This window comes from Durio zibethinus, chromosome 17 (genome assembly GCF_047325235.1).
Source record: "Durio zibethinus cultivar Kanyao isolate XHJ-2024 chromosome 17, ASM4732523v1, whole genome shotgun sequence".
NCBI lineage: Eukaryota > Viridiplantae > Streptophyta > Magnoliopsida > Malvales > Malvaceae > Durio > Durio zibethinus.
The window spans coordinates 2,774,174-2,787,478 of NC_143178.1; the positions used below are offsets into that span (position 1 = coordinate 2,774,174).

At 30.2% G+C, this 13,305-nt stretch overlaps 1 protein-coding gene and 1 pseudogene across 1 annotated transcript; one reads left to right on the forward strand and one right to left on the reverse strand.

Annotated features, from left to right (window-relative positions):
• Nucleotides 1-242: 242 nt before the first annotated feature.
• LOC111318532 (putative aquaporin TIP-type pseudogene) lies at nucleotides 243-1,471 on the reverse strand (annotated as a pseudogene).
• A 4,112-nt stretch (nucleotides 1,472-5,583) lies between these two features.
• Nucleotides 5,584-11,270, forward strand: LOC111318542 (uncharacterized). Its single transcript, XM_089745790.1, has 11 exons — nucleotides 5,584-5,976; nucleotides 7,064-7,136; nucleotides 7,334-7,444; nucleotides 7,917-8,033; nucleotides 8,240-8,587; nucleotides 8,682-9,004; nucleotides 9,354-9,453; nucleotides 9,533-9,592; nucleotides 9,850-9,936; nucleotides 10,428-10,568; nucleotides 10,672-11,270. The coding sequence occupies exons 1-11, from the start codon at nucleotides 5,834-5,836 to the stop codon at nucleotides 11,005-11,007; spliced, it is 1,839 nt and encodes a 612-aa protein (XP_089601916.1). The 5' UTR covers nucleotides 5,584-5,833; the 3' UTR covers nucleotides 11,008-11,270.
• Nucleotides 11,271-13,305: the final 2,035 nt, after the last annotated feature.

Consider the following 13,305-nt stretch of genomic DNA (forward strand, 5'->3'; position numbering starts at 1 on the left):
AATTTAATAATTGAAATTATGTTATTATTATGATGATTATATAACTTGTAACTTAAAATCATGATTACCAATCATTAATTTTTTGAATTAAAAATTATTGTGTTTGATTTTGTTAGGAATCATATTTTAATAGTTATGCAAGTTAGTAATGTTAATATTTTTTAAAAATAATATTTTATTTACGTTATAAAAATATATAATTAAATTAATAAATTAATAAATATATTTATTTTCTAGATAACCTAAATCAGCCCAGCCAACCCTCCTCCAATGAGTGGGCCAACCCAATAGATCCAATTAATCGGGAAGTTCCCACTGACGACAGCTGGTCCAAATGAACGGGCTGGGTTCATTGAACCACCACTGAATGGACCACCGGCTAATATGTTAGCACCAACGATGAAACCAATTGCAATGGGTGCGATTATTCCTAGAGAACCCTTCTTGGGGTCAGCTGCTGTGGCAGACACGGTGTGGGCCAGGGCAAATGTTATCACAATCTCCATGACAAGACCTTCGACAGCTTTATTCCTGAAGCAAAGCTGTGGACTGGGACGCTCTGCAAGATGCAAACCATTGAAGAATTCAAGTAAATAAATTTTGAAGCATTTTCAAAAGTCAAAAGCAGTGATTTTTTTTTTTTTAGAAACTGTTTTAAGTTTTTGATTGCTTGATTAAGTTCTTCCTTACCAGTCCATTTGTAACAAACTGGAGAAGAAGGCGAGCCACAACGGAGCCAAGGCATTGGGCAATCCAGTAGAAAATGCCAGTTAAGATGGTGATGTTGCCTCCAACGGCCAGCCCAAACATGATGGCTGGATTCAAATGGCCATCTGAGATGTTGGCTGCGATGGATAGCCCAACAAAGAGGGCATATGTGATCTCTTTTATTAAAAAAATATATATATATTGCAACAGTAGTAATAATCCAAGTTTAGCAAACATAAAATTGTAAAAAATTAATGTGAAATGAGTATTAATTCAAATAATATGTATGTTAATTAAAATTTTAAAAGTTATAAACTAGAAGTGATTTAAACACGTAATATATTCATCCATGAATAAAATAAATAAATGTTAAAAATTTAATGATAGATTAATATTTTTAAATAAATTGTGACACCTTTAAGTTAAATTGGATAGATTAGATTGATGGATGGAAAAAGGGGATTGAATTGATGGTCAACACGACCAATTCTTTTGCCCCCAAACAAGGTTGATTTAAAGGAGGGCACAAGGAAGCAGCAACAATGCTAGCTAGCTAGCTAGCAAAGTATAGCTAGGGATTAACAACATCCTAAGAAAGTTTATCTGCTCGTAATCTTGTAGTTTTTTAAAGGCAATATTAAACCAGGGTGATTAATTTTGCACACTCACCATAAGCAATAGCCGATCCGACATCAGCCAAATATGCCTTGAGAGATCCAACCCTGAAAGAATCACCAAAGCTACCGAAAGCTAACTTCACCATTTTTGGCTCACAAAAACACGTAGAAAAGCTCAAAAACTGAGCCCAAGACTAAGAAACGTGTGCCTATCTCACATTTCAATTTCTCTGGGTGAGATTACATTGTATGAAGAAGGCATATATATAAAGCTAAGCAGCTAGTAGATCAAGAAAAGAAACTCATCGCCGGCACCGACTATGGCCTACAACAGTGGCACGTCCGATTGGCAACCTACCAACCGCCTTCTGATAAATTATAGGAATTATGACAATAAGACAAACAACTTAATGAACAAATAGACAATGGGTTTCTTTTAAAAACTAGGAAGGATTAGTGGGTTTGTGATGGAATATCGTGAAAGTATGCTCCATTACATTATTGCTAGAGGTCTGATGGCATTGCATTTTTATTGTAATCTGGTTTGAAGCAGCATTTTTATTAGTGATCTGGTTATTCGTGTAAAATATTAAATATTATATTTTATATAAAAATTAATTATTATAATTTATATTAATATAAAAATATAAAAAAATATATTTTAATAAACTTATATATAATAATTATTAAAATTTTAATCAATATCATTTTCATATACAATATTCATATTAAACCACCATTTCATATTTTAAATTATCAAACCTGATTTTTATGTCTAAGGTGGGTAACTAGTAGAAACACTTTAGGATTATGCCTTTTATTGCCCTCTTTCATAGTGAAATCTCCTTGGAAATTTTTTTTTTTGTTCAATGGCAAAGTATAAATAATACTTACATAACATCCTTTTCCACTTGTAGAAGTTGATTGATGCAATAATCTTTATGCTTAGCCATTTTTGTTTAATTCAAGTAGCTAGAATTATTTTCATTTTTTTTTTTGCATCAAATATTAATTAAACTTAATAAGTAAGTAACCGTTTTGATCCCACCATATTTTATGTGTGAAGCGATTAAGTTCATCATATCTTTAGTTGAATTTAAATGTCAACTCTAATAAAATAAAATCAACATAAATTTTTTAATAATTTTTTTTTCAACCGTAATTATAATAATTTTTTTTCAATAACAACTATAATAAATTTTATTACTGTTTTTATCTCATCATAATTAATCTCATCATTCATCTAAATAAAACCTAAGTAATGCAAATAATATATTCAAGTTTGTTGAAATTTCAGCTTAATTTTTCCTGGTGAAATGGATGATGTTTTCTACATTGAAATTCACAGCATCTAACTCCAAGTTTCTTGTAATAATGCTACCACTAAATGCAAGTTGGTGCTTTGCTGTTAATGCTGTTGGTATAAATATCATTGCATTGACTTTTGTCCATTCTCGTCTGTTTCTTCTTAAGTATGAAGATCAGCATTGCAGACACCGTTTTTGAAAAAATTCAGATTGGATCATGTTTGATATTAGATTAATTTTCTTTTAGAATTTTTTATTTTAATTTTAATCAGTTGTAATTTGTGTCTAAAACTAAATCTTATCACAAGTGTTAGGGTATCTTAGAATTTTTTAATAAAAAATTATCATTTACTTTAATTTTTAATAAACTAATAAATAATTAATTTTACGTATAAGAAATGTTTGCAAACTAGATGAGAAACATTCAAATTCAACAGTTTCAAGTTATTGTCTCAAACTCAAAACCATTTATTTAATTTTTTTTAAAAGATGAAACAGTGTTCTCCCAAAAAGAAACTGATAATCACTTAGTTCAAACACTGACCGACTTTTGTCAACTTATTTATTGTTTAATATAAAAAAAAAAATCAAGCAAGACAAAATGGTTCATATGAGTGTAATCGATCGAGTTTAAATTAATATAATATTAAATTCGAGTTTGAAGTCAAATCAAAATTTGACATTCGAAATTCAGTTTGAATTCAATCAAGTTTTATTTTTTTTAATTTAAACTAGATTCAAGATAAAAATTGAGCTACTCAAACTCACTTGATTAAATTTGATTAACGTGTAAAAATAAACTTGATTCTTATATTCGATAAAAATTTAATTATTTATGTTTAAACTTGAGTTTGAGTTTGAGATATTTTATTAATTAAAATATAAAAACTCGAATAAATTCGTGAATTACTCAAATCAGATATAAAAATATTCGAATTCGACTCGATAAATTTAACGATTCAAACTTGAACTCAACTCAATAATAACTAAATCAAATTTAAATTTTATTTAAATTAAATTTAAATAGCTTAAGAATACAAACAGATATCTTACACTTCTAATAGTTATAAATTAAATCCCAGTCATAACTATGCAAAAACCCAGCATTTATTTTTTGTTAGGGCCAAGTCTTTCTCGAGTTTAGCCTTGATTGGAGGGGCATAATGTTTTCATGGCACTAAATTTCCAAATATTATAATTGTGGTAGTTATAGTTTGAATGTTTGAATAAGTGATCATCTTTGTACCTAAATTAAATATGTATTAAGTGTTAATAATCGTGTAAATTGTTGATTAAAAATTATATTTTTAATTTTAATGATTTATATTCAATCTCTAATTAATCATAATCTTAAATATAAACAAAAGACAAATACATAATAAACATTATCTATGATACTCAAATTAAATTGTTTTTTACATTATATTTAGTAGGAAGAAAGGAAAATCAAAAGAAGAAATATGTGACGAAAGAAAAAAGAATGAAAGGAAAGAAAAATTTTTTTCTTTCATTGTGTTTGAAACAATATTAAAGATAAAATTATAAATAAAATTATTGATTTAAATTGAATTAATGTTTTTTTTTTCATATTTGAACAAAAAAAATTTACAAATTCACTTATTTTTCTTTTCTCATCTTTTTTATTTTATGCTAAATGAAAAATATAATATAATAAAAAATATTTTTTTTCTTCACACTTGTGTAAAAACTTGAACTATTAATGGCTTTTCTGTGTCAATTTGATTATGTATATTTCACATACGATAAAGATTTAGATGAAGTTTTTTAAATAAAGTTTGTTAAGTTTATAATTAAAATGATTAAAAAAATTAAAATAAAAAATTAAAATTAAAAAATTGAAAAATCTCTTTATATAAAATAAATATGTAAAATTAAAAAAAAAATATAATTTGATATTTATTTTTAGATAGACATTTTTAGTAAAAATGTTAATAAAATTTTTACCGTTGAATAAGTATCGATAAAATTTGAATTATAACAAATATTTTTAATAATTTTTTTATATATTATTGATATTCACATTAAGTTGTATCAATTTATCAATTTAAATTTTTTATTAAAATTTTTATTAAATTATTTTTATAAAAAAATTTCACAAACTTCACTTAAAAAACTTTATATATATATATATTATATAGTATTAATAAATTAAATGATGCCAATGCATCAATGTATAAATATTAATTCTTAAAATAAATATACAAAAATTAATATTTAAAAAAAATACTCAAGATAGTATCATTTGATTGATATTATTAATAACATGATATAATCTGATTCATTATCAATATAAAAAATTTATATACTAAAAGTAGATCAAATATAAACTTTATATATATATATATATATTACACGCTCTGCAAAAAGTTAAAATACGTCAAAATTCGTTAGATGAAATGAACATCTACCGGCTTTCCTCTTGTCCTAAAAGGTTAGGTGCTTGGCATTTAAACTTTAAGAACGTTCGAAGGTTGCTAAGGAAAAGAAACCAAAAAAAATAAATAAAAAGCATGCAACCGAATTAAATTACCTTGCTGTAAATTTTATCAGAATCACATAATTTCTATTGCATGGTTTTTGTTTTGTTGTTTTTAACCTTATTATTACTTTCCTGACTGGCAACAGAATTCTGGCGCATGAAGTCAGTCATTGGAAGATTAATGGAGAGTAGCCAAATGCTATAGAAACCCCACTGATTTTGCAAGCTTTCCATTTTCAAAAATTCCAACAGTTCTTGTTTTCCAATTCACTTTTTCTGAAGATAGAAATTAAAGACAGAGAAAAAAGATCAGGTGAAATAACTCCTCACATTGAATGCTCTCAACAACTGTCCAGTGATCAAATTGAATTCAAGGCAGGCAACTACCTGGTCCCATTAGAGGGAGTAAGTTTTGCCCTATTTACTTCACATTCTTTTCTCTTTCATACTTGATTCCATATTCAAATGTGAGCATTCAAGTTTTCTTTGAATTCAATTTCAACATACCCATTTTTGATGAACTATATCTCTGTAGTCTTGCCCCTTTTATTACATCATATAATCTTTGTCGAGTGTTATTTATTTTTGTCACATTTAAACTTGTTCTTTGATTGTTTGTGAGCAATAATATATGAGAGTGAATCATTATTGTATGCTGTTGAATTAAAGAATGTGAAAGTTTGGAATAGTGTGTAGAGTTGATGACACAGGATATGGATGATTTCCGTTTAGATCAGGAAGAAGCAGGTGCAGTTGCAGCAGCAGGAGGAGGAAAGAAAGAGACTGAAGATTCTTCTTGGTCATCGCATTCACATGTTCAGGCTCAACATAGGCGCTCTAAGAGGTGACCTTCACCTTACAAGTTTCTTATGTTGTCATGTCAACTTGTTTGTAATAATCAACTGAGAATGGAATCAAGTTTCTTGGAATTTTGTGGATTTCTTTTTTTCTTCATATGTAAAGGAAAAAAAGGTGTTAGCAGCTTTTTTTTTTTTTTCAAAGAAACACAAAAAGGGCTTTTTTTTTTTTCAAAGGAGATCGCAATTTGAGAATACTAGAAGGGGCTACAAGTACTATGATTTGAACCAGACCTATTGAACGCTACCTCTTAAGGGTGGCCACATAAACCAACTAAGCTAGTCTCTGGGTTTTAGAAAGGGCTATTTTCAAGTTTATGTGTTTTAGATATGTTGGACACTGCTTCTTGCTTGGAAGTATTGTTATTATGGGAATTATTTCAACTATGCCAAATTTTCTGGAGTTTTAAGGGTTTATTTTGTTTGTACTTGAATAATGTTTGCATTTTTTTTTCAAATTTCTCTTGTAATGCGGTGTTTTAATAAGGTTAGACTATTATAGTCTGCCTTTAACTTGATGAGCAAGTAAAAGATTTGGGATCCAATAAGTTAGAATTTGGTGCAATAGGTCCATGGATATACCCTCTTGACTTTGGCCTAAGGCTCAATTGACTTGAGCTGGCAAGACAATTGAAGCAGGGTTCAGAAGAATGATTTCCCTTTTTTTTTTTGCCCTGATGGGACTGACTAATTGATTGCTAAGTCTCATCAAAGAGCAAATGAAACTCAAAATTAGATCTAATTACCTTAGTAATTTTTTGCAGAATAATTTAGAAATTATAGCATCAGAAATTACACTTAGGCCATTGCTTCAGCTACAAAGATTCATTGAGCTTTGCTCTGATTGTGAAGTAACAAATAATGAAGTCCTCAATGAGTGCTTACTGCTTTGATAAATTGTAATTCTTGTCATTAGCCATTCTTGTTATTGGCCATAAGTTATAGTAAGGTTTTGTTTGATTAACTTAAGTAGTGCAATTTTTTAGCATATAATCTTTTCACAAACTGATTGTAACTATCAGTCAGTTAAACATCATTCTGACCGTCCAAGTTCTATTCTTGCTTTTTTTTCAGTGCATCTGACAGAAATTTGGATGTTTCTAGTGGTGTTCTGCATCCTGGAAAGAAAGAGCAGAATGAACTACATGTGAGAATATAAAATTTCTAAACAATGCCAAGTTGTGGCTATTTCATGTTATCTTTTTTCCTTCAAGCTTTTCCAATGCTTACATTATATTGAAGCTATATATAGCTTTGTATTGCAGTGTTGAGTGAGAATTATGAATACTTCTTCTTCTTCTTTGTTTTACCTCTTTATTGTTTTTCAAATGTGAACATTTGCAGGCATCTCCATTATCAACAAGGACTTATAGGACTCGGAGTCCTCTTCATGACTTCTCTGCTTATAGCAACAGCAATACTTCATTGAACCAGCGAGCCTCTTTAGAAAAAGATGTAAGCCTTGAAATTAGAATGCTTTCTTTGATGAGAATGATGGATCTGTAAATACAGCACATTCACATTTAAATGTAGCTGGGATGAATCAATATGTAACACTGTTTTTCAGTTCTCACAGCTTTCCTTCATATAGATGACTGAAATGAATTATCTACATACTGAATACAGTAAACAATTATGGTGTTGTATTATGCATATATGGAAGAGGGCCATTTGAGATTCTCAAGTTTCTGGCTGAATGGCTGAAAAGTATATGGGAGTACATATTCATGAATTGAGTTAGCCACTTTATGTAAATATTGTATGGTGAAGGTGAACTCTTTTAATGACCCTTTATTTATTCTCTGAGGGACTTCATGTGCACATAAAACAGTGGCATCAATGACTCGTTAATGCCGAATGGCTGTATTGTGTTCTCTTTGCTGTATAATTTTCAGCAACAGCATAACCATGGCTTTCCCATTTACAGATAGAACTGCTGCAATTACGTTTACAACAAGAAAAATATATGCGAACTATGCTTGAGAGAGCAATGGGGAGGGCTTCAAGCACCTTATCTCCCGGACACAGGCATTTTGCTACACAGGTAACATTACCTTTGAGAATATGACTTCTTGGCTATTGCTGAAAACTGATCCTCCGCAAATATGGTGAGGCCTCTCCTCCAATACTTTATTAATCAAACTTGAAATAATTTTAACATGTTTCACATCTTTCTAAATCCATATGTGAGTTATGTAGAGGGCACTCTGCTTGAAAATAACTTGACAACCATTGATTGGTTAATTTCAGACAAAGGAATTGATTGCGGAGATCGAGTTACTTGAGGAAGAGGTTTCCAACCGAGAGTACCATGTACTCTCTCTCTACAGGAGTATTTTTGACAATTGTGTTAGTCGGCCCCCATCTGAGCAGAGCGCAGGCAAGGCTTCTCCTGCCCATGCAAAACATACATCAAGGAAACACCCGAGTATCATTTCAAGTGCATTTTGTTCATCAAAAAAGTTTCCTCTTAGACCTTTGCAAGCTCTAGTTGCCACAAATGACTCTGGGAAAAGAATCTCAAGAAGTATTGATGCTTCACAGTTCTGTGGAAAAAATGACATTCTATTTGATAAGACATGTTCGCACCTGGTTAGGGTAAGAAATATGGGTGCTTCATATAGCTGGGTCCGTCACATAATAATGCCATACATGTTTTGTCTAGACTTTCTTATCCTCACTTATTTTTCAGGCTCATGAAAAGGTCCAGGGGATGGAGAAAACATCAGTACTGCGAACACTGAAAGATCACCTGTACCAATGTCCAAGCAAGTTGTCTGAGGAGATGGTCAGATGTATGGCAGCAGTATATTGCTGGCTTTGTACTGCAACATCTTTAAATTCTGAGAAAAACCGATCACCTTTACTGTCAAGGTCATCAACTAATGTTGTACTTCCAAGACGCGGTGTTGGAGAGGACCAGGATTTCTCTTGCACGTCCAATGTTGAAATATCATGGATATCAACTGATAAGAGCCAATTTTCTCGTGCATCTTATGCCATTAGTAAATACAGGTTGGTTTATTATAGATACATAGGAACATATATAACTACTTGAGTAAAGAGAGATAAGATAGAGATAGAGGGAGAGATGGGGAAAAGGATGAAAGAAAAGAAAAAAACAGGGATCTGCTGTGTGTTGAGGAAATTAAGGTGCACATTGCAGCCAAAATCCTGGTGGAAAGTCTCCCCTAAGCTCGGGCAATTTAAGAAAAACTTCTGCTTTTTTTTTTCTTGTCATACGAATCCAATTCAGGTTTAATGATTCCTTATTTTTGTTAACCTAGATACAGTATGTTTCCTCTTATATTTCATCACATTCTTTAAAGCTGACATAATTTGTGCATCATTTGTTCAATTTCAGAGCTCTAGTGGAACAACTACAAAAAGTGGCAGTGAGTCAGATGGAATATAATGCCCAACTTGCATTCTGGATCAATGTGTACAATGCCCTTGTTATGCATGTAATCTTCAATTTATTTAACATCTCATTGATTTTGTCTTTTTCTTTTCACTTTTATCAACTCTCTTTGCCTTGTGCAGGCATATTTAGCATATGGAATTCCCCACAGTTCTTTGAGACGGTTAGCCTTGTTTCACAAGGTAATCCTTTTCTTTATCTAGACGAAGTTAGGAAATTCAAGTTTTCCACTGGCATTGTTCACCACATTTTGCTTCTAGTGATGCCGATTTCTGGCATTTCCTAAAAGATTATGATTTGTTTCACAGATGCATCTTCAGTATCCTTTCGTTATGCATGTGTGCATGTGTCGGGGGAGTGGATGCATCTCAGTGTTCTTTCATTTTGATGGAGTCGGTTATTAGACGACCAAACTGATTGGTTTTTCTGTATAGCGCAGGCTGCATACAACATTGGTGGCCATATCATAAGTGCAAATGCCATGGAGCAGTCAATATTTTGCTTCCGTACACCTCGAATTGGAAGGGTATTACTTTTCACTTCTAAGAGTGCCTATATAGAAATGGGTTAATATTTCAAAATCTTGCAATGTCTGTTGATATCTCATTATGATTGATTCAATATACTATAATTTGGTGGCTGATCTATCAATCATTTCGCATCATTCCCATTCATTAATAAACATCTCACAACTTCTCGGCCATTCTTCATATGATCTTTTAATTCCTCATTCTTGGCTATAATGTGATACAAATGGTGTAAGGTGTTTATTACCATTGTAACCTTATCCTTTGCTCACTTGGCTTGTATATCAGTCACTGAACCCCAAAACAGCACTTGCATGGTAAAATCATAAAGGAAGAGTCATTTGGCTTTGCTCTTATTTCTCAAACTGCTTGAAAAATAGTAAATAGCATATATAGTGGAAATCACCTACCATAGCTTCTTTTGATGCATGGGAAAATGCCAATTTCCAGGTATTCACATATTTTATCTGCTTTTGTTTTTAAATAACAGTGGCTAGAGACCATCATCTCCACTGCCTTGAGGAAAAAATCTGGTGAAGAAAGGCAATTTATCAGTTCAAAATTTGGTCTTCCATATTCCCAACCACTTGCCTGCTTTGCACTCTGCACTGGAGCATTTTCTGATCCTATGGTAACTTCTACTTCTCCTTTACATGTTAATGCAGTCTGACTTTCAAAGATTCAGACCACCATTCTGTAGGGTTTACACATAATGTTCATCTGACTGTCTGCAGCTAAAAGTTTACACAGCATCAAATGTTAAAGAAGAGTTAGAAGTTGCAAAAAGAGAGTTTCTTCAAGCAAATGTAGTTGTGAAGAAATCAAAGAAAGTATTTCTACCAAGAGTGCTAGAAAGGTTTGCGAAAGAAGCCTCCATCAGCTCAGATGACCTCTTGAACTGGGTTATTCAAAATGTTGACAGAAAGCTCCAAAATTCAATACAGAAATGCATAGATGGTAAATCCAAGACCAAGAAGAAGTCATCACAGGTTATTGAATGGTTGCCTTATAGTTCAAGATTCAGGTATATTTTCTCGAAAGACTTAACCGAGAAACCATGGTGGGTGTGAATTTGAGTCTAGGCAATTAATGAGGCTTATGAAACACAGCTTTTAGCCAGGGGTGAGGTTTCTGGTCATCTTTACTTTTAATTCCATGTTCATTTCATTGTACATCCTGATCTTCTTTTAACTTATTCTCCTCAATCTAGAGTTGATATTTTCTTTGGAAAAGTTCTACCAAGTTCAGCTATTAGTCTCTTATATTTTTGTTCTTGTGAGATCCTGCTTTGAGACAGTAATAACCCTTGAATTTTGGCATCCGACATGTTATGAGTTTGATTGTAGTATTATTTTTTAAGATTATTACGGTAATCTAATCATTAAAATGATTTTATCATTGATGATTTAAAATCATTTTATTTAATTAACAATTAATAATTTATAAAAATTAAATATTATTATATTTAATTATTGTCAATTTTACATATCATTTTATTTCGTAATAATTTTTTTTTATTTTTTTAATGATAATTATATCATATTTCAAGATAATAAATTTTTTATTTTCGATGATCAAAAATCATTATCCAATACAATGATATAATTATCTTGTATAAATCATCATAATTTTTAAAACTATCACCTCTTATCAAACCCTATATTAATAAATACTGTAGTAGTGTTTATTTGAGATTGAATATTTCTCAACTAAATACTTCGCAAATGAGTCATTGTAGCACAGTAAGATTAATTGGCCCTAGATTCCTTTTTACAAAAAAAAAAAAAAAAAAAACCAAATAACTTGATTTACCTTTTACTTAAATTGATGCGATTAGTTCAATTGTCATCTAGTGATATACTTGTCCAATTTTATATATAAAATTAAGTGTTCATTTTAATTTAATTGTATTTTTAATACAATACGATTAAATTTATTATATTATTAATTAAATTTAAATATTAATTTTAATAAATTTTATTTAATATAAAAGTTTTATCAAAATTTTTATTTTAATCATAATTATAATAATAATTATTATTATTTTTAATTTTATCACAATTACTTTCACCAGCCTAAATCCAGGTTTAAAATGCTAAAATTGTGTGATAGAGCTGCAAATGCATGACTCGTTTATTAATGTCTAAATTCTTGGGTTTGAAATTATACGAAGTACGACTCTGTTTTCTTGGTGTGAACCAAACAGGTACCGTCTCAATTCATGAAGAAAGTGGGTCACCATTTTTTTGCGTGCTGCGCTCAGGGAACGGAACCATCGTGGCCTACTTTGTCGGAAATCTGGGTTCCTTACTTGGAGAACATTGCATATTTGCTTCACGTTGAAGGTTCAGTATGCCAAATGGGTCTGGGCAGGCTTGTCTTTACTCGATTAGATTTTGGTTTTATATTAAAATATTATTTTTATTCATTTGAATATTTATAAAATATAGTTTAAAATTAATTTAATAATTTTAATTTAATACAATATTTATAAAATATTATTTTTAATATAAGTTATTTTTAATTATATATAAATATAATATTTTTATTAAATTAATATTTTAAATTAAAATATTAAATAATAATTTTATTAATATAATATATATAAATATAATAAATAAATAAGTATAAAATATATGTATTTTATATATGTTCAAAGCGAGATGAGACGATATAATTTAAAATTTGATTTAAAAAAAAAATCTGGCTCAAAATTTGAGTATGAATTATTTTATTATTTTTAAATACACTTGAATTAATAAAAAAAATCAGGATCGAAAATATTAATTGAACAGTCATTTGTTTTACTCGTTCCAAATTGTTCTCCGAATCTCTTTTGCTCAAGAATTTGTTTATAATCGTCTATGAATCAAAATTTATATGAAATTTATATTTTTCAGAAATAAACTTTTATATAAATTTTTATTTTTATTTGATAATTATAATATTAAAAAAAAGACGCATATTTAAAAATAAAATTACATCCCTGTCCGGATTTTACTTTTTACCCCCTTTTACCATCTTTGGCGATATTTGTCACGTTGCTTTTATAACCTAATCCGTAAGCGTTGGACTGAGTATTCTGATCCAACGGACTAAACTATAGCTAACAAAATACAGAAGAAAATTTGGACCGTAGATATATAATAGATAAAGGCCTCTAACCTGACCTAACTTTCTTCCGCCACCTGTTCCTCACAAGATATGACGATGGATTTTCCAACTTTTTAAATAAAGAACAGTCAACCTAGTCTCAAATTTCACGAGTCACAGTTCCCATCTTTACCGTCATTATCATACACGTGCACTAAATCGAACGGCAATGAACTCGTCTGTCGCAAAAGAAAAGAAGAGTAATCGTCTCGATA

What these genes read in the sequence shown, in the direction of transcription:
- LOC111318542 (XM_089745790.1), top strand. Translation starts at nt 5,834, where the DNA reads ATGACACAGGATATGGATGATTTCCGTTTAGATCAGGAAGAAGCAGGT. An exon ending in CAACATAGGCGCTCTAAGAG is followed by an intron (nt 5,977 to 7,063) that starts GTGACCTTCACC and finishes CTTTTTTTTCAG; the next exon opens with TGCATCTGACAGAAATTTGG. An exon ending in CATGTTCGCACCTGGTTAGG is followed by an intron (nt 8,588 to 8,681) that starts GTAAGAAATATG and finishes CTTATTTTTCAG; the next exon opens with GCTCATGAAAAGGTCCAGGG.